Source organism: Abramis brama, assembly GCF_963993115.1.
Source record: "Abramis brama genome assembly, chromosome: 23".
NCBI classification, from domain to species: domain Eukaryota; kingdom Metazoa; phylum Chordata; class Actinopteri; order Cypriniformes; family Leuciscidae; genus Abramis; species Abramis brama.
This window is the reverse complement of record NC_139985.1, coordinates 17846979-17869552: the sequence shown is the minus strand read 5'-3', so window position 1 is coordinate 17869552 and position 22574 is coordinate 17846979. Positions and strand designations below refer to the sequence as shown.

Below are 22574 nucleotides of genomic sequence, written 5' to 3'. Positions count from 1 at the left end.
ATTGTCACTTTTATGCAGTTACTAAGGTGTTCTGTGAACTTTTTAGCACGCTGCTCAGTGGTTGCTTACTCAAGTCGAATCTACCAATTGCCCCAAATTATATTTTGATCTTGGTTCCACTCTCAGTGGGCCTATGTGATTTTTGGCGTCCTCCCAGCGAAAAAATGTAAGTCCGATTAATTAAGGTGTTAAGGTGATAAATATGTTTGCTTTTGAAAATATCAAACAGATTGTGGACAGACACGCACACGTTTTGTGAATCCCTCGTCCACAGACATGTACAGCTACATGAGTCGACAAAGCCTACACTGAATTTTTTTGATATTCCACTGAATATTCTTGATGTAGGGGAGAGTTTGTATAAATCTACTGTAAATGTACTCAGTTTGTGTAAATCTACTTAGGGTTCAGAGTATTTATTTTTTCCCACATTAATTTCCCACGTCTAGTACAATTATGTGGTTTTGCTTTATTAATACAGTAGCCTATAGACTTTTTTCTTGATATACCCCGAAAGAATGGAAGTGAAATGTGACAACATGCCCCATAGGTGGGGTACATTGTAACATGTGAGGGGCACATTGTAACATGACCATATGACAGATTAAAATGCTATCTGATCTAATCAAACAAATATACAAGACAAACTAAAATATTTTCTCAATAAAATACAATTATTAACTTTTTCATATAAAATAATGCCATTTTTTAATAATTAAAAAATAAACAAATTTTTGAGTTTGACTGCGAACAGGAAAACACAGCTATACAACATCACATATTAATAATTAGTCATTTCTGAACATTGACTCTCAGTCTTTATTCACCTTTTTCTCATGTTTTCTAAATAGAATTCATAAAAGTGTAGAATAGAATAGCATATTTCTAATAGGGGCTCATTGTAACGCAGTGTGACAACATGCCCCACCTGCACAACTGGGATTTAAACTCTGCGAGTGTCTGCTAGTTAGCGAAGCATTAAAGAACTATATCAACCGTTAAATAATATATTGGAGATTAAAATATCAGATTTGTCTAATTTTAAATAAACACAAAAAATAGAATTTTGGCGCAAATTTTACTCCATATAGTGTTGATATGGCAGCTAGTAAATACACTAAGTTTCGTCATGCTAGCATGTGTGGAAGTATTTAAAACAAGTGTGTTACAAGATTCAACTATCTGGTAAAGATATTTTTTTGCTATACAAAAATAAGAGTGTGGAGCAAAATTTTGTTGTTAACTTAATAATTATGTATGGAAAATACCATATACATAAGCAGAAATGGACAAATAATAAACCTAACATTATATTATTTAAAATTGAGCTTAAACATTATATTGAAACCCTAAAAGATGCAAGAAATAAAAAAGCGAAACGGATGTATACAATTTTTGAATCCTTTTCTTTGTAATTTTTTTGTAATTTTTCCCCTGTGTAATTTTCTTTGATGCTATTATGAATGTAATAGATAATAATACATTGTGTTTCCTCTGTATTTGTATGTTGTTATGCAAAAAAAAACAAAAAAACAAGTGTGTTACAACTAGCCTCGCGTTACGTTGTTCCCCGCTCTCCCCTAGACTACTACGTACATTTTGAGATTGACTTGAGAATGAGATAAGACAATAACAGCCAAGGCACAGAGAGAACTAGCGTTCTAAAAATATTCCGTTTGTCTGTCTTACAGCACCACCTACAGGTTAATGTCAGTACGGACATTATTTTTAGATGTTTTGGAGACAGTTTGAAGCAACTTTTCAAATTAAAGCTTCTTTTCTCAGTGTGCAGATATGACGTGTTACGCACGGGCGAGTGACGTATGCATGCAATTTCCCGCGACATCCGTCCCGACACCTCAAAAATATTGATCATTTTGGAAGTAGTTTTTTTTCTTTTCTTTTCTTTTTCTAATATCATTTTGTTAGGTTTTTAGCAACAACAAAAAAGATGAAGAAGAAATTCCATTGTGTAACTAATAAAATACAAATTGATAAAGCTGTTTTTAATAATAAAGCTGCTACAGATTATAAATATCATGGCTGATATTTTTTTCAAGACAACTAAGAATATCCTATATAATTACAGTTCGTTCCCTTAACAAGTTAAGCATGCGGTAATATACACTTAAATTACCAGGTCCTAAAAATCACAGGATTACAAACCAAACTCAAAAACACAAGTTTGAGCTCTTTTAATTCAAAAAATTTTCTTTTCACAACAGAAAAAAAAAATGTAGAAATAAAAACAAACGAAAAAAAGTCTGGACGTGCAAGTGGCAGGTGTTCAATAAAACAATTTTAAAAATTAATAATTTCAACAACAGTCCTGTATTTATACACTGCGTGAATGATTGCTGCTCTGAAACGTTTACTTTGACTGAAATAAAGACACTGTATCTGTCCAATGAAATTATGATGGGCTGCTTTTTGACACATTAGTCACCATGATAATAACTTTGGTTCTTCAGATTAGGCCTCTAAACATGGAGAGGCTACAGCAAAGTGAAAAAATTCCAGAGAAGGTAGTTTACATGGATTAAAAACAAAAAGAAAAAAAAGAATGAATGAATGAAACAAATGCAGGAAAAATTACACAATCCTCTCTTTTTTTTTTTACTGCACCTATCAGGAAGAAAATGGACAAAAAAAGAAGAACATAAAGGAATTCTCCACACAATCAAGCTCAAAACATCTCAATGCAATGTTTAAAAAAAAAACACCAACAGAAAGACATACAGATACAAAACATAGATGTTTCTTTAAAGAGGAGGACATTAAAGATGAAGTTCTGCATGACACCAGCTCCCGAGCTGGCGCTTTTACATCTGATTGGACAGGATAGACCTGCAGCCCGACCAATCAGACAACAGATACAACTCTGAGGTAGATCAAAGGCCAAGCTGACCTGGACATCTAAATACACAATCACACACAGACACACAGAAATCTGCTTAACTAACTGTAAGACAGACAGATGAAAGCCTTGTTTACAACCATGTTATGAACCCGCGATCAAGTCTTCCCTCCATCCAACTGCTTAGAGATGTGTCCACACCTACGAAAACTAGATTAAAGCTGAGATTGACGAAAAAGACACAAACTACCATTCAGTTTGACCAAAACCTATTGCAGTAGTCCATACTATTGTGTTCAATAGTAGGCAGAAAAGGTCTTTGGTGGAAAGTGTCATAGTTGCCTTGAAGTTGCATGTTTTTTACATTTTTTATTATTTATTTATTAAATTGTAATGACGAATGTTTTACATTATTTATTCAGAAATGCATTCATTTGCAAAACTGTTCTATCGTATGTTTATAATCTGTTAGGCCTCAACTATTAGGTTCAATTTTTATATTTCTTGATTTCTACCTAAAGAAACATTGCACTTCTGCCTTTAATCTGCGCATCAAAGAAATCCTGATGTGTTGTGTAAAAAAGAAAAAAGATAAAATAAATAAAAAATGGCACTGAAAATAAAAATCGCAATCATCCTGTGAACAGATGGAAAAATGTCAGCTATCCCATATCCATAATATCCCTTTTATTAGCCACGCCCACATACCTCAGCTATCTTAACCACACCCACTCATGCCCCGCCTCCCACGAAACCCCACCCACCCTCATCTCAACATCCACTTCTACATCTACCGAAAGACTTTACACATGAATTCAATGGAAAGAAAGACTCCTCCACAACAGACACACAATCTCTGAAACAAATCATGTTTGATTCAGAGCAACATTAAAAAAGAAAACAGGAAAGCCATTGCTTTGAGAGACAGGAGCAAGAACCAATAGCTAGCAAGCATTGCATCAGTCAGTCTAAACCCCACCCACCTTATTTAAAAGGTAAATATCTGAACTACTAAAAAGGCAAAGAGTGGAAGACCAAAAAGCAAACAGAAACCTCTTCATTTCGACTGCAACCGCAATTTTTTTCTTTTGTCTGTTTGAGAAACAGTCCGTAAAAACATAATAAAAACCATATTTAAAAAAACATCATGCATCGAAAGGTGTCATCATCATCACTCACTGTTACTCACAGACATGGTCTGTGTTAAAAGTTCTTGGTAAAAAATAAGCATTTGTCATCTTCTCCTTCCTCTTTCTAGCAAAATAAAACTCTGCTCCCCTTTGTTGTCCATAGTTGATGTGATATTGCCTTGTCTTGATTTGTTGGAGAAAATGTTTGCACAAGAGTTTTCTGAGGTTTCTCGTTGATTTCTTTTAGTAGATGATTAAATCGTGGACAAATTTTCTGGAACCCGTGCGCGAGCGTCGCTTCCTCTCTGATGTCACTTCCTCTAAGAGAAAGCAAACGTTGTTACCGTAGCAACGGCTCGTACGGTAGTCTGGCTCTGATCTCAGAACCTGAAACGAAAAACAACACTAATCAAATACTGAACACTATGGACATGTAAGCGGTGTTACGCTGATGTTGACTCAAAATCATTTTAAGACTCAGTTTAATTGAATAGCTCCTCCAAAAAAGATTTTTTTACTTCAGTGAAACTTGTAGTACGTCCTAGAGAGTTCATGTGGACATTCTCAGTCTCAGACGGTTCCAGAAATGCATATGGCACACAAAATTGGAAACACATCAGGAGTTTTCAAGTCGTCATCCGATTGGTTGAATTCTACAGGATTTGGCACACCATTGGCAGGGCTCAATCCGAGGGGCGGGATAAACAGTTGTCTTTCAAATTCCCTCTGCACGCAATAGGATAGCGCTACAAACAACCACCAGCGGAGCTAGTTGATAGATTAAACTTTTGCCGTGTCCGGTCGCACACATCTTCCTTTTTCAAGAATGACTTCAGTGCCGTCTTTGTTCTTTTCTCTTTTCTCAAATAAAAGCTTAAAGGGATACTCCACTTTTTTTGGAAATAAGCTCATTTTACAACTCCCCCAGAGTTAAACAGTTGAGTTTTGCCGTTTTCGAATCCATTCAGCAGATCTCCGGGTCTGCGTAATAATCAAGAAACTTTGCTGCCGTACCATGAGTCCAGCAGGCGTAATGATAAGACGCAGTGCCTGAAGAGTCAAGTTTTAAATAGGAAAAATATCGAAACTCTTTGGTCATTTTTTTGAGAGAGATGCTAATGGTCCTGTCCGATTCAATGATCTATGCTAAGCTATGCTAAAAGTGGTACCGCCAGACCCGGAGTTCGGCTGAATGGATTCGAAAACGGCAAAACTCAACTGTTTAACTCTGGGGGAGTTGTAAAATGAGCCTATTTCCAAAAAAAGTGGAGTATCCCTTTAACTCCAAGTCTTCCAGAGTCACGGCCAAAGCTGATTCGAAAGACCGCCGTTCGCCAGCAGCAGCTACTCTTCTTTGTTTTCAAGTAGCAGGGAATTCACGCGGAACCGTCGCAACTCTGCCGTCATTATGTTAAGCCCGCCCACCGACTCTATACACGATGTGATTGGCCTGAGTAGAGTTTGGCTTTTCCAGCTCGCAAGCAAAACGGAGAGTTGCTAGACCACCCTGTCTGCAAATTACATTTGCTGCCGCTAGGGTGCGTCTAGATTTCTAGGCTAGCGCTCTTTAGCGGTCCGCCTAGAAACAAAGCCGTCGTGATGCCAAACTCATGGAAGAAGGAAGCCGTCGTGTTTACAACTGCGACAATGAGTGCTTATCATGAGTTTTCCTGTTATCGACTTTACATTTTCACGTCTCTAAACATGACGCTGAACAAAACGAACTGTTATTGGTTGCTTTACATGTCAGTCAGGCGTCCTCTTGGGTGGTCCTTGGCCAATGAAAGCTGTGATGGAGTCCGTCAGTCTGAAGGCATATGCAAGACTAATGTGGACAGGGCTTTCAAAGTCCAAAAAAGCCAAAAAGTACCATAAAAGTAGTACATAAGACTTATGTGCTGTATTCCTGGTCTTCTGAAGCCACAAAATGGCTTTGTCTTAAATTTGAACTGCTGTATCTCTAAAATCTCATTCAAATGTGGAATGTTTTGAACAAGGTTTTGACGTCCATGAGACCACTGCTTTCCCAGTGAATGGGATTTCAATGTATGGGAAAGAGCACCGTCAACATTCTACAACTTCTCCTTTTGTATTCACAGAAGAAAGGAAGTCATATGGGTTTGACAGAACATGAGAGTGAGTGAACAGGACACTGACCACCACAAGAATAAAAAGATGAAAATCAAATACCGTTTTATTGCTTGTTGGGTTGAAAAGAGTACGATGAAGGATCCGAAGAGGACACATCTTGTGGCTGTACACCACTTTCCTGCTGAAAAAAAAACAAAAAAAACAAATACATTTCAACATTTATTTCAATATTTTGTGTGGTTTTCCAGTAATAATAATAATAATCTAAGCTAAATTTACTTTAACTGAATGAGTCATTTCCAGAGAATATTTCTTAAAGTCTATCTTTCTTAATCTTTTCTTTTTGTAATATAATATATTATAATATAATATAATCATTCAACTGATCAAAAGTAATAGTAAAGATATTTATAATGTAATGTAATGATGCTGAAAATGTAGCTTTGCATCACAATAAAAAAATTAATAATAATAATTAAAAAAAAAAAAAAAAATATATATATATATATATATATATATATATATATATATATATATATATAAAACAGCTATTTTAAATTGTAATAATATTTCACAATATTATGATTTTACAGTATTTTTGATTAAATAAATGTAGCCTTGGTGAGCATACGACTTTCAAAAACAACAAATCTTACCAGCCTCAACATTTTGAATGGTATTGTAAATATGATGAATTTAACAAGGTTTATGCTTATAATTTGATAGCAAAAATAAAGCCTGTCAAGCAGAAAAAAAGAAAAAAAACGTAATTTCATATAAATTCTCTGAAAACAAGAATAGCTTTTTTTAAGCAAGATCAACCAAATTTGTACAGGCGTCTTGACAATACAGAAAACTACAGCAGTCTGTGGTATAAATGCCGATTATAATTGCGGTATAACTGTCATTGAGTGTAGGACTGACCTCAGGAGGGATAGCAGCGGGCTGAATGTGGGCGTACTGAGGGATGTAAGCTCCTGGCATTGCTGTGTTGGCAGGAATAAACTGCAGGAGAAAAGAATTGTGGCTTTATTAAAAACACAGGTGTTAATATTACTTATTAATTAGCATATACGCCTGTGCCATATTATTGCAATCTGTGTGATAAGATCATACGGTTGCAGTGCCGCCCAGAGAGAGATGGCCCATCTGCTGGGTGAGGGGAGCCAACATAGCGGACGGCTGCAGTGACATGGGATGCTCCATAGAGGGCGACAGAACGGCTCCCTAAGTCAAAAAAACAAGAGAATACAACACTTATATTTAGCAATTGCAGAGAAAGAGCGAGAAATCCAGCACTAAATAACAGAGAAATTCGGCAAAAACAGGAAATATTGTGTAAACACACACACACACGTCTTTCTGACTTATGTGTAAGCAGCATTGGTTGTGAGTCATCTCCTGTTGAATAAATGGAGAGATATAAAGAGATGAAAGAAAAAAAGAGAGAATAATTTGGCCTTACTGGGTGTTGCATGATGTAAGGCTGATGTTGCATCCATGAAGGATTCTGTACCTGGAGACACAAACGCAGATGTTAGCAAGAAAGCAGGTGCTAGTCAGAAACACTCACATCAACACAACGTGACCGTGAAGTAAAGGGAGGTGAAGAAGAGCAGTACCTGGTATGTAGAGATGTATGGAGACACTCCTGGCTGAGCCATTAACCGGTTCCCCATAGCATAAGGAGCAGCATAGTACCTATAAAAACACATTATACAACGGATACAATATTTCTGAGGGTCTATATGACATTTACACATCATTTAACTATTTAAAGGCAATTGCACAACGTACATCTGAGAAAGCCATCTGAGCATTGTGGGGTTTGTTGGTGCATTAAAGGGAATGGAAATGGAAATTATCCTGTAATTTACTCAATCAAGCCATCCTATGTGTATGTGACTTTCTTTTTTCAGCCAAACTCAATTAAGAGTTATAGTAAAAAATTTCCTGTATAGTAACTGAGATTTTGAAGCCCAAAAAAAGTAATCCACACGGCTCGAGGGGGTTAATAATGCTTTTAAGTAAGAAAAATAATCCATAATTGTAACTTTATAAACTGTAACTAACTAATTTTTTTACCGGTTTTAATTTAGTTAAATCGTGGCCACGACTGAACTAAGACAAGGGAACGAATCAGTGGCCACAGTTTAACTAAAACAAATTAATACAATGTGGCCATGTTATAAATAAAATGAGGTAATGATTCAGTAAAATGTGTCCACAGTTTAAATAAAAATGAGGGAACGAATCAGTACAACATGGAAATGATTAAACTAAAAATTATTTTTTCCGCATTCCATTTGCTGGGCTCGGAAGAATAGCATAGAAAATAAACATTATAAACTAAAAATGTGAAAAATAAATTGAAGACACGTTCAAGCTGTTCTTACCCATTCTGAAGGGCGGTATTGGGGTCATAGGTCAAGGTCATTCCACTCTAAAGAAAGTAAAATAAAAATTGGTTTTGATCACAGCTGGTTTCATACAAAGGCAGTTTCACTATACAACTGACAGTTAAAATATGTCAGTTATTATATTTAATTAGCCTACAGTACAATAGTTGGAAACCAAACAAAGGATGATGTATGATGTCATGTAAGAATGGCTCATTATGCTTCAAGGCACAAATACACACCCATTCACCTACCGTCACCGTCAGCACCACGCACATACGCAATTGTAAACAGGACTTACTAGTCTCACCTCGGCGTCCCGTGTCCAGGTTCGTCCATTAGGGACATATTTAGCCTGACTTTGTCTCTTCTTCTGACCGCCGTCAGCAAACTTACACAGCAAAGGCTCTGATGCACCTAAAACACACACACACACACACGCTTAGCTTAACAGTACTGAAGACTGTAGCCTACATATAGACTATATATGCATTATAATAAAACACCACAAGAATATTGTGCTGAACACTCACCCAGCATCCCAGAGGAGGACTTAATGAACTTCCCGTTGAAGTGAGAGATCACGGCATCGCACTTCTCTGTTGACTCCATCCTTGAAATAGAGCGGAATAAAGATGGAAAATTTCACAAAACATTCACATGCATGAACAGTGTAAATCTGACCCCATTTCACAAGTGAACACACACATACACACACAAAATCAGTAGTCTCACTAACCTGGCAAAGCCCACTCCCCGGCTCACTCCATTAGTGTCGCGGAGGATACGGGTGGACACGACCTGTCCGAAGGGTTTGAGGAGGTTCTCTAGCTCCTGCTCATCCATAGACACGGGCAGGTTGGACAGGTACAGGTTAGTCGGGTCCTGCTCCTGTTGCTGTATTTAGAAAAACACACAACACGATATTACACACGTAATTAACCATCCTTCCATCATATGTCTATTCAGCTGACATAATAGCCACTGTGAAGACTGAGTCCAAAGACCTTTATGTACATGTAATTTTTATTAGCTCATAAACCTATTGCTCAGCGATTAGCCTGTTAACTTAGCACAGTGGTAACTGATTATCCTGCTAGCTTAGCATACTACTGTTACCCCCGGTTTCACAGACAAGGCTAAGCTAGTTCCAGACTAAAATGCATGTTTTAGCTGTTTACACTAAAAGCAACTTGCACTGACATACCTTAAAAAATGTCACTGCCATTGTTTTGTCTCAAGATGCACACCAGTAATGTTTTTTTTTTCTAAAGCACATGTATAAAAGCTACTTATTTAGCTTAAATGCTAACCTTTGCATTTTGTTAGGCGACTAACCTTCTAGCTTAGCATATGATAACGGATTAGCCTCCTAGCTTACCATATGGTTAGTCACCATGAAATCAAACTTTATTTACAGAATGTTGCAGTGCTTATTATAAATGATTTATCCATACACATCAATATTTTTTAATTCATGTGTACTCGTAATCTTTAATTCCCTTCATCCCTTAATTCCTCTTCATGACGTATGTCTCAAAACATAATATCCTCCACAACTGATTGCATTCAGATCTGCTTCCATTTAGTTAGCAATGCCCAACTTCCTACGATCCAATCAATTCCCGAAGGACGAAATCAAATCCTGCCCTACATTTTTCTCATTCCAGAAGCCGTTTCACTCTAATATACATCACAATAGAGACAAAAAGACTTTTGCAACTTCTGTTTCATACTGCCTTTAAATGGTTGGCCTGCAAGCTTAATATACTGCTAACTGATTAGCCTGCTAGCTTAACCATCCATGTCTGATTAATTCGGTGCCTTAAGAAATTAAAAACGATAGAAAATCACTTTGCATTTAGTCATAATCATGATAAAATATTAATGTATTTAAATTATGCCACCACATATAACATTATACCAATGAAACTATAAATAGTCAAATTAATCATTTGTCATATATTTTTTCAGTTAGCTTAAAAGCTAACCTTGCTTATTGCTAGGGTATTAGCCTGCTAGAGTAGAATACTGTGGACTAATTAGCATGCTATCTTAGCTATCCATGTCTGGTTAATTTGGTGCCTTAAACATTTTAAAATGATAGAAAAACACTTTGGTGTTTTTAGTCTTAATCCTGACAATATGTTAATGTATTTAAATTGTCACATATCATATATTACCAAAACTATGAATGGTCAAATTAAACATTTGTTTTCTTTTTCATTTAGCTAACAATCTAACCTTTGCATAGTGTGAGGCAATTAGCATGCTAGCATTAAAAGATAAGCCTTTTAGCTACCACTACCACTCAAGGATAAGCGGAAATGCTATTATGATTATATAAAACATATTGTGATAATTTAGTCGTTCATCCTACAGTTCAAATAATAAAGAAGCAGGTCGTCTGAATAAGCTCAAAAGCAGCATATCTCAGTGCACTTGATTTAGACACACACACACACACATACACGCATTACAGGGAAGTGGAAGAGTAATATGCTGACAGTGGGGAGGAAGAGGAAAAAGAGGGCAGATTAAAAATTGAAGATGCAGGCAGAAACACCCAGCAGAACCTGGGAGAAGGTCACAGCAGGATTTTTACACACACACTTCTCTGTGGCACAAAAGATACACAGGAAATGTGTGTGTGGAAGAGAGGAAACGAGGGAGAAACACACATGAAAAGGCACCAGAGGTTAAATTTTAATATTTTAGATCGACATTTCCTGAATCGTCCTCACAGACGGGTCATGAACTAGTTACTTAGGAAGAGGAAGTAATGTCAAAAATGGATGACTCACCTTGGCCATTTGAGCCTGAACTCCACTGGTCTTTAGTGCTGTGACGGCTTTCTGCGCGGACACTGGACTGTCAAAATCCACAAACCCATATCCTATGAAGAGGACACAATACATTACCACATACTAACTAATCTACAGCAAAAAGCTTGACCAAACACACATCTTTAAATAACAACTCTGATTAATTTTGCCTGATATCACACAATGTGTACATGCTTTTTTTTTTATGATAAGTTAGTGATGGTATTGGATGATAATACCAAAGTACTGACATACACAATGGTACTAAATGATTACCATATTATTCATGTACTATGGTATTTACACTACCGTTCAAAACGTATGAGGTCAGTAAGATTTTTTATTTTTGTAAGAATTTGCATTAAAGTGATAGACATGTATAAAAATATTTCTATTTCAAATAAATGCTGTTCTTTTGAACTTTCTATTCATCAAAAATTCCTGAAAAAAAATGTACACAACCGTTTTCAACATAAATAAATGTTTCTTGAGCAACACATCATCATATTAGAATGATTTCTGAAACTGAAGACTGGAGTAATGATGCTGAAAATTCAGCTTTACCATCACAGGAATAAATTACATTTTAAATATATTAAAACAGTAAACAGTTATTTTAAATTGTAATAATATTTCACAATATTACTGTTTTAACTGCATTTTTGATCAAATAAATGCAACCTTGGTGAGCATAAGAGACTTATTATAACATTTTAAAAACTCACCAACCCAAAACTTTTAAATGGAAGTGTATATGGTACTATTTTTAAAAAAAATACCATGGTAATTCAAATGAATAAAAACAAAAACATGGTATAACCACGGTAATGAACACACAGGGTTCAAAATGAACTTTTTGCCAGTCAATTAAAAAAAAAGTGCCATATTTTTTAAAGGTCATGTATTTTGGATTATTTTAATTGTATTATTATTATTCTATACTATATATTATATGTTCTATTGTGCCACATAATATATTATATTGAATGATATGAGAGTGTTCATTTTGGACCCTGGTAACACATGTATACAAGTAAGAATAAAATTACATGACAAACCTTTGCATTTGTTTGTAGTCTTGTCAAGAATGGCTTTGGTGGACACGATTTTACCATATCTGCTTCCAGACAGACAAAAAGAGAGAAAGACAATGAGAGAAAAAGTTAAACACAGGCGTTCACAAGTCAGTCAATGTGTCAAATGACACAACAACACAGGAATTCACGACATGAAACACAAGATCTAGCATAATCCATGAGCTGAGAAAAAATAACACCACCCGAAAGAGCTTTCAAAGTCAGCTTGAAACGCATATAATTCAGAAACAAAGAGTCACTTGTGACAGAATCATCCACGGACACTTGACGCTGACAGCCCAGGTGCTTTAGAGTCACTGTGTGACAGACGAGGATTGAGCTGCTTTAATGAAGTGTCCATGTGAAACCTGTTATTACAGCGCACAAATCACCACGGTTCAAAGGAAACGCTTGTCTCAGCGCACGCATGTGTGTGTGTGTGAAAAGGAACTCGCCATTAATGGTGCAGTGAACAAGGGATAAACACTGGAGTAAGTGAATGCATGCTAGCGTACTGCTTTCTGCAAGCGATTATCTTTGCATAATTCATACGATTTCACACATCTTTACATGCTTTTTTTTTTTTTAAATGTTATAAACATTTCAAACAGTAGTATGTTATGAAGTTGCCACATGACCTCATCATGTTGTATACTTAATTCTCCAAGTGGTGTCCAGCATTTTAAATTTTTTAATACATTTTTAATAAGACTGATTAAATGTTAAAGACTTAAGTAAAAATAGTATATCTGGCTTATTTGTCACACTGGAAATAGAATGAGGCATTGCATTGTGGGATACTGTACCTAGTGCAGATTACGTATGTCAAATGTAGTAGGTCATAAGAGCATTCAATGCATGCAAAGTCATTCAATTCCTATTGCAGAAACGGTACGCTAATATTCTATTGCAAACACAGCCAATGTGTTTCTTTCTTATTTTGGATTCTGACGCTTTTTAATCGGAAAGATGGTTGAGAGAAAGGACAGCGAGGCAGAGGGAACATGTGATTTTGACAAAACATGGGAACCAAACCCAAATCTTCCACAGAAGCACCAAAGCTCAACGTCTGGAACGACCGTTCAAAAGTTTGGGGTCAGTATGATTTTTTTAATGTTTTTGAAAGAAGTCTCACCAAGGCTGCTTTTAATTTCATAAAAAATACAATTAAACAGTCATTTTGTGAAATATTAGGTTATTAAAATATATTACAATATATTTTTAAACATTATATATTCATGTGATGGCAAAGCTGAATTTCCAGCATCATTACTCAAATTTTCAGTGTCACATGATCCTCCAGAAATCATTCTAATATGCTGATTTGATGCTCAAAAAACATTTATTACTATCATCAATGTTGAAAACAGCATTACTGCCTAATATTTATATTAATTTAATCAATTTAATGTTTCCTCGCTGAATAAAAGTACTAATTTCTTAAAAAAAAAATCTTACTGACGCCAAACATTTGAACAGTAGTGTACGCTAACCGCTACACCGAGTGCTTGTAGACTGAAAAATAAATTCACATTTCTGCTGGCTTAGATTTATTGATGTCTCTCTCACGAAGGCTGTGCAGGAAAGAGCTGTGACAGGAGTGCTGACAGGGGAAGGACTGTTTTTCATTCACCTTCACCGAGGGCTCCGTTTCCAAACTGAAATTTAAATACGTTCATGTATTTATAAACCACCTTCCTGTGCCATTAAAACTCTGGCTTAGACGAATAAATATGTATTCAGTGTGACGTTCAGCAGAGCTGCAAAGCAAACACTAAACAGCATTTTTGGGGCGCGTCCTGGGCCGTGTCAAAAGGGAGGGAAAAGCGGAGCCAATCACATTTCACACACAGATCACAAGACTCCACGCGCCAGAGGAGCGCGCGACCTTGGCCTTGACCCGTGCGCTCCAGCGGGGACGCCCCATTTCCTGCCCCCACCGGCAGAATTCCCTCAGAAGCTCCCAGAACGACGCTGTTTTTCTGCCTGACGCGGATCAAGGCAAATCAATCCGCGGCTTTGCCATGAACGGTCACTCTCTGTGATTAAAACGGCTCTGGAAAGCGAGGTTACGATGTCACTGCGATACCTCAAAGCTGAACTGACACGATCCTCATAGTTTTAACCAAAATGTACAGTTGTGATCATAAGCGTGAATCCGGCTGTACTGTGTATAGTTATAATGTACACATGACCTCAGCTTCACTTTTAACTGGAATACTAGCCAAGAGGATTATGGGCCCCCCATCTGACTCTTTCGAATCAATTTGAAGGATTACCATGGTGATGACTGGTCTCCCGGGGGCAGCGAGAGGTAAATTAACCCACAGTGGGAATGTTTGAACGGAATACATGTGGGATCAGAAAGCCTCTGCATAAACAAGCACTCTCGCAGATATATACACTTATGAAATTCGATGTGAAGATGGGTGTCCATAATAAAATGACCAAATATTCCATTGTGTTCAGCAAAATTAAATTAGTAACAGCAGTAACAGCAATATTTTAGGGAACTTGCGACTTTTCCTGCTCCAGTAACTGCTGAATCATGGCTGCTGGTCTAATACTGCAGGCAGAACGGCTGTTATGAACCAGCGGATCACAAACAGACACTCATTGGAGTGTGTGTGTGTGTGTGTGTTGAGTTTTAGAGGGTGATGCGTGAAGCGTATTCTACGCTTCTCTGGAATAACTAGAGGAGAAAGCCCTGATATATAAATAGCCAACCCGACACTTGACGTTAAAAGTATCTCATTACACATTCATGGTTTCTATGTTTCTATTCATGTTTTTTTTAACTTATTTTTTTATAAATAATCATGTTTTCCTGGTGAAAAACTACATTTCCCAAAGAAATCTCTTTAGTCGCCACCCACTTTAACAAAGACCTTTTTTTTAAAAACCCTTTGGGAAAAATGTGCGGGAAAAATACCAGAACCAAGGCCGCTGAAAAAGTGAATAAGAACTTTTGCGCTTTATTTACTTTTTACTTTTCCCTCCAAAATTCTTTATCCTGGTAATTAACACACACTATTCATGATCCAATCAATTTTCCTGGTGGATAAAGCCATGTCCCAAGCTATGATTTTTTTTATTGTTGAACATCCCGTTTCACTCAGAAATACATCAGCTTCCAGAATGTAAAACAGTTGCGAATGTCATTTTAGGCTGACTTTAAAATAATAAATTATTTTTGAAATAACGGGTAAAGAAAGACTTTGCTAAAATCCTAAAATGCAGAAATCAGGCAATAGATTGAGTGCAATGTAATACAATGTCCAGGACAGTGTAATTGATAAAATCAAGTTGTGCGCTTTTTTTTTTTTGAATATTCTATTAAACTTGGGAACACATTAGACTTATCCAAGTAAAACTGGTTGTGAACACCATTTCATGTTGACTTGATGAGAATCATGTGACTACGGTGGCCAAGAAGTGCACAACCCAACGAAAAAGCAAACATATGTTCACAACGGAAACAAGCCACTACACAACGTAAATGCTCCCGACCACTAAGGGGCAGTGTCGGCACTGAAAAACTGATATTTCCTCGGGACACGACAAGAGATTCTCTGTGTAAGTGATGTGATCTTAATATGTGTAATTGATTTAAATGTTTTGATATCCTGATAATCTTAATGTATCGATTCATGAAATGAGCAGGAGATCGCGAGTGAAAAGCATCCAGACCGCCAGCGAAAACCATAGACTGTAAAAAAATATGGACATCACACGTAGGTTTCTGAAGAGCATTTTTGAAACCCAAAATTTCAGAGCCGGCAGTCGCCATCTTGGCAGCGCTTCACTCCTGGATAAACGAAAATGGGCAAAGAGGCGGGATTAGCTGAAGTGACGTGGCGCTAACAGACAGCAGACAAACGGCTAGTAGTGAAAGCAGCGGCAATCCACGCCCTTAATTATGCAGAACTTTAAGGCTTAATATAATTTAAACTTTAATTTAAAGGTATAAAAAGTTGTCATGAAGGGCAAAATTAGCTATATAGACCAAAACTACTTTTTGTACCAGGCTGTAAAGATATGTTTTTCTGCTGTAAAGTTGGGCATATTAACATGGGGGTCTATGGGATTGACTCTCTTTTGGAGAATGTCTCTAGTGGCCATTCGATGAATTGCAGTTTAAGTCACTTCCGTGTTGGATTCAAGAGAGAGACCGGAAGGTTGCCGTTTGCCGAAAACGTGGTGCTTGATTTTGTTGTGTTGCGGCGATTCCGTTGTGTTGTGAACTTATGTTTGCTTTTTTTAAATTCCATTGTGTTGTGTCTTGATTCCGTTGTGTTGTGATCTTATGTTTGCTTTTTAGATTTCATTGTGTTTTGCACTACTGGTCCACCGTATGTGACAGGCTATGATATCACTGACATGAGTGAGGTGGTTTTAACTGGTTATTAGAGGTATAGTCTTGAAAAAGCTGATTGTGGAGGATGTTTGCAGGGTAAACAGGGGCTCATGAGGGTTTATCCCATAACTTGACCCAATTCTGACAATCTCACACATTCAAGCTGTTAACAGACAACAGGCCCTGCTGTGCTGTGCAGAATCTCACACCAAGAGGAAAACAGAACAAAAACTGTGTTTATTTGGTTGAACATACATCCAGGACAGTTACTGGTGACTTTGTCATGACATAACAGCAAATACTCACGGCTGGCAGAGTTTGACCAGGTCATGATCGGTGGTTCCTGGTGGTAACCCGCGGATGTAGAGGTTTGTTTTGCTGAGTTGCTCCCAGCCGGTCGTGCTGCTGCTGCTACTGCTGTTGTTGGTGCTGCTATTGGTGCTCGGGCTGGGCGGGGCCATTGGGAGGGTGGGCGGAGGCTGTCATAGGAGAACAAAGATTTCATTGATTTGACGATGGAAATGCGTAGAAGATGACATCACATAACTGAAACTTTTGGGGTAGAAACCAAAATAGCGCCTTTTCTAAATCAAACCATGGACAAACTTCTCTTTCTGCAACAGGACCAAACACTATGAGTTTCTTAAAAGGAAAGAAAAATAACCACAATAATACCATCATAGAAATAAAATAGCCCCACCTCAACTTCCCCTCAAATACATTCATCAGACTCCATTCGTCATTAACTCTATCTGTAGTGAACTGGTGTTATTATTACACAGTCAGCCATCGCCAGTGAGTCTGCCCACATCCACAGCTCCCTACAGTCTAATTCCCATTAAAGCGAAGCACAAACAGGCCTAGAGGCACAGTCGGCCCTTCAACTCTCATATCAGTCCAATCTACGCATTCCTCCAGAGCTGAATGTGTTGGGATTACTTCACTGGATGAAAGCCCATGCAACTTTGGAGAAATTCCTAATGCGGCATCAATTTCTTTCAACGCTTGCCACAATGTGCAATGATTAAAGGGATAGTTCATCCAAAAATTAAAATTCTGGCATCTTTAGGCACCCTTATGTTGTTCCAAACCCATATGGCTTTCTTTCTTTGGTAGAACACAAAAGGAGATATTTTGAAGAATGTGCTGGCTTCCCTTTTTCACGCAATTAAATTGAACAGGATGGAAAGCTTTCGAGCTTCAAACAAGATGTAAAGGTACCGTTAAAGTCCCCATTAAATCAAGATTGAAGATTTTTTGGCTTTTAGTATGAAAATGTTAGCCTTAAGGTTCTCTATAGGCTAGTGTGCTCCAAAACAATGAAACAATTCACATTTGGAATATACAAGTGTTCACAACTTACAGTCTCTCACTTCTGCCAATATGGATCAATGATTTTGATCACTCTGCACTTCAGCTTCTCATCAGATTTTCTGTCCAATCAAATGCTCTCTAGAATCTAAAGCGTCCCGCCCCCTACACTACATAGAGGCTGAAGCTGCGGCTAAAATCAGTCACTTGTTCACACATTTACTATCTTCTACATGGTGAATGGCACATACTGCACTATATAGGGGATAGGGAACGATTCAGACAGTGTAATTATGCTTTCCATTGGGGTGAATGAAGTCTGGTTTCACGTTAATGTCACGCGAACCGCTGTCAGATCATCAGATCATATGCGCGAGTTGGTGCAGACCATAAAACGTATCAGACCCATTTGATTTCTCCACAGAATGCTATATTGTAAAGTGATATTGAGGAGATTAGGAGAAGAAGCAGTTAGAGATTAGGAGGAAACTGGGGCTTTGCATAGCTCAACCGCTCTGGCCGAGCTGTGATAAACGAAACGCTATTGGCTATTTTAAAAAAGAGGAGGAGCTGATAATCGATATGTCCCGCCCTGTCTTTCTGTTTCAGTGGAAATTACATCAACACATTGAATAATGCTGCATGTTTCAAGGCACTTCAGTGGGCCTTTAAAGTGGTCCGTACGACTTAAGCGCTCCTTTCCAAGTCTTCAGACATCATACGATAGCTTTGTTCGAGGAACATACCGAAATTTAAATTGTGAAATATTGAGACATTACTCTCCTTGCGAATTAATTCTTTTCTCGAATCAGTTCAACGCAAACCCCGCCCCACAGTCAATTCTAAAGTTTTCATTTTGTCAAGTCAATCACAGTGCAAACTGACCGCTAACGCTAACCTTAACCTTAGCATAGCATAAGTAGCATATCCTGCAAATAGTATTACTGTTTGCCAAAAAGGCCCATTCACACCAAGAACGATACCAATAAAGATAACTTTAATATTAGTGTCCACACCAACGCGTGATGTCATTCTATTAATTCTAAGCACAAGCTGAAGTTTTGTCATCTGCCACTTTAAATACTCAAGCTCTTTAAAGCAGGATGGATTCTGATTGGCTGTGTCAATGTTTTTAGCGTTCATCACCTGGAAAAAAAAACGTTCTGAAAGTGATTCCAACAATATCATTTCACTGTGCGGTTAACGTTATATTTGTGGTGTGCACTCTGCTATTCCTTTACATTTTGAAAGATTTTTTTTAACTATATCTTTATCGTTATATAGTTATCGTCCTTGTTGTGTTAAGTCATGATGGAATTTTCATTTTAGGTTGAACAATTTTGAAAATGCATCCTAAAACCATAAAAAATGCTCAGAGAATTTAGAGAGATATCTGAAAATTATGCTTTTATTCACCTTTCAGTGTCTGTCGTGCATTCTGGGGATTCAGTTTGACTCAAGAGTCTCATTACCAAACCGCAGTACCAAACTCACCACAGACTGATGCATGTTCACTCAAACCGAGAGTTGCGATTTCTCCATAAATCTGCTTTAGCTAAGAGAAAGGAATGTTTTCCAGAGAAAGATCACATGATACAGGAGCGCTCTGGGACACAGGATGTGTGGGCCTCTCGCCCACCCTGAGCAGCAGCCACCACAGCCCACATCACTGACTCACTTCCTGTTTCTTAGTCATTCATTAAAACGGCTCCATTTCTCTCAGCCGTCACAAAATGGCTGCCTGTAAAACATCAGCGGGTGACTGTTCACAGAACCAAAATCACCACAAAAGTGACGGCAAAACCTCAAAACGTCACACGCGGTTAAAAAAGACAGTGGCTCTTACAGCACGAAAACTATCGTATACATACATACACATATATATATATATATATATATATATATATATATATATATACATATACATATATTATGCATGTAAAACTGTGTCAGTATGGGTGCGGACACCTGACTGTAACTCTATTGGGTTAGTGGGAGTTCTCCATTTTTGACACACTGACCCATTTCCACATGAGCGACTCGCACACTTGTGCGCTGAGGTGAAACTGGATGTGGCCCCATAAGCTTGTTAGCGCCTGTTAATTACTGAGGCAAGAGATCAAGCCACTTTTCCTTCCACAACAGCATGAAAATCACATGCTGAGATGGATGGATGATTTAGAGGAACATATTAGAAAAGAACTGAGCAACTCATAGAGCTCATCCACAAAATGTAATGAGAAAGTTGAACAGGACAGACGGGTGGAGATCCCCTTCAATCTGTCGAATGACTGAAGGAGATGATCATTTTTGTACACTTCTTTCTTTTCCCTTTCATGATGAAAATCTATTGATTTCAAGTGCTGTATAAAAAGTACTCAAGGCAACATGTCCAGTTTTATCAATAGGGAAAATAACAAAGTCATGGGAAGGGTAACTGAGACATAGAAAACGCAATGGGAGAGGGATGGGGGGGGGGGGGGGGGGGGTCACATTCAATATCCAAGCCATCTCTCATACGTCGGCATGTCCCTTGGGTCCTGAGCTATGCGCTGTAGTCATCCTCGACCATATGGTTCCTATAAACTGTGAAATCCTGAAGCCCATTAACTTCTGCTGCCTCTATCGCAGCCATCACTCTCAGCTCCACCACATGAACGCCTATGCAAATGCATGTGTAAATGTGTGATTTCATGCAGGGCGTGTGTGTGTGTGTGTGACATCCATAAATTCTCACATTTGCAGATTTGGAATGTATAGACAAGCAATGTTTAAATAGAATTCCGCAGGCCACACCCACTGTTGGCCCACCAATTGCTGGAAAACACGTGAATATTAATTAGGCGGAGATTCTTCATAACACACCCAAGAATCTACTGACACAAGTTGCCATGGGAGACTTTCACCACAGGCTTCTCTCATCCTCATCTCCCTTTACTCATTAACACCAAGTATGCAAATGTTCTTCTTTTTAAAAAGACAGTAACATTTTTATTACACAATTTCTTTAACAAATGTAGTACGACAGGAGTAATTCAGTGAAGAACATCTACAGAAATGACACTTCGTTATGGTCTCATTTCTATTTCTAGACTCAGTGTGTGACATCCCAAAAAAGGAAAAAAAACGCTTTCAGTTCTGTCAACAGACTTTATGCATATTACACTGTGCAACTCTAGGTCAAATGAAGTGGTGATGTGTAATACACCAAATTAACATAAATGAGTATGATTAATATACAAAAATAATGTGCTTTAAAGGCAATGTCCGCGTCTCAAAACACAGTGATTTGGCTTTCTTTTTTTTAGCATTAAATGTGCGTGCATAAATTTTGTCCATCATAATCCCGTTCCGAGTCAGCAAAGATCAAAAACGCCGCACGCGCCCTAAAATGCTGTCTAGGCAGGCAGCTCACTAGATGTTGAGACACAGCCGCTGTGCGTGAGCGCGCACGCACGAGCAAGAGGAGTTAAATACATTCTGTCCCAGGTAAAGGATCTACTGACCCACTGCGAGTCCATCCTGTACTCTCTATCATCATTACAACTGCAATGCTATACTTTACCTACCTGCTTTCGATATGAAGAAGTTCTCAGTGGATTGGCCGTATTTGCGAAGATCATCCTGTATTCCCCTCTGTTATGTGACCCAACGATGAATTAAAAAATCTACTCTCAAAATCAGCTGATATTAGGTTACAGTAGAGAACTGTAAATTTTCCACATCGCACACTTTAATGTTGGCTTCGGAGTGAAGTGGTAATCCGTGCTTGAGCAGATAAATATTACTGCTAAATAAAAAGCTCGCTCTTGATCGATGGTTTATTCCCACCTTGGCTCGTCCGACCAGTTTCGGTAAATCGCCTGGTTCATTGATCTCGGTTCTGTTGCCCGCAGCGTAGACCCACCTACTGAGGAACGATCCATTCTGCAGTCAGGTGGTAGGGTGATGGTGTATCTAATTAATCGTATATGACGTGTATTTTCGACGTATAAAGCTAAATTATATACAAACTAGAAATATTTATTAAAAAAACTCAAACATTTTTAAAATGCTAAAAGAAAAATAGACACAAACCATGTCATATTTTGTCAGCGTCAAACGTCTCCCCCTACATGAGGTTTGGTTCAATCCCGCACGCATGCAACACATTCCACTACCTCGCCATCAGATCCCATCTACAATACACACAGCAGACCGTCCCACTATGGCCTGGGTGGTGGTCCCTGCATACAGAAACACCCCAATTAACACTTTTATTTATATTTGAATGCTCTGAACATATATATTGTTTTGCTTATTTAAAAAGTTTTATAGGCCTACATAAAGCAATGAATAGCATTAAAGTCACCATGAAATCAAAATTATTTTTTTTTATTATTTTTTTTTAATAAAAATGATTATTATTATTATTATTATTATTATTATTATTGCAGTGACATCTCTCCTCTTTTCTGATGACGTGTTCACTGGCACCAGGGCGGGACAATCTGTCACTAACATGAGATGGACAAAATAAAAATCTTGG

General features: G+C 37.8%; 1 protein-coding gene across 4 annotated transcripts; it reads right to left on the bottom strand.

Moving 5' to 3' along the window:
• Positions 1 to 2180: 2180 nt before the first annotated feature.
• Positions 2181 to 21926, bottom strand: rbms1a (RNA binding motif, single stranded interacting protein 1a). Of its 4 annotated transcripts, none has more exons than XM_084100603.1 (14): positions 21616 to 21926; positions 17042 to 17214; positions 12361 to 12419; positions 11282 to 11373; positions 9217 to 9374; positions 9011 to 9090; positions 8779 to 8894; positions 8475 to 8521; positions 7701 to 7779; positions 7544 to 7594; positions 7195 to 7305; positions 7003 to 7083; positions 6178 to 6256; positions 2181 to 4374 (listed from the first exon to the last, which is right to left on the bottom strand). In XM_084100603.1, the coding sequence occupies exons 1-13, from the start codon at positions 21667 to 21669 to the stop codon at positions 6182 to 6184; spliced, it is 1176 nt and encodes a 391-aa protein (XP_083956729.1). In that variant the 5' UTR covers positions 21670 to 21926; the 3' UTR covers positions 2181 to 4374; positions 6178 to 6181. The 4 variants fall into 4 exon arrangements, with proteins under 4 accessions (XP_083956729.1, XP_083956730.1, XP_083956731.1 ...); XM_084100604.1 differs by having other exon boundaries at positions 6178 to 6259; positions 8788 to 8894; XM_084100605.1 differs by having other exon boundaries at positions 8788 to 8894.
• Between the last annotated feature and the right edge of the window lie 648 nt (positions 21927 to 22574).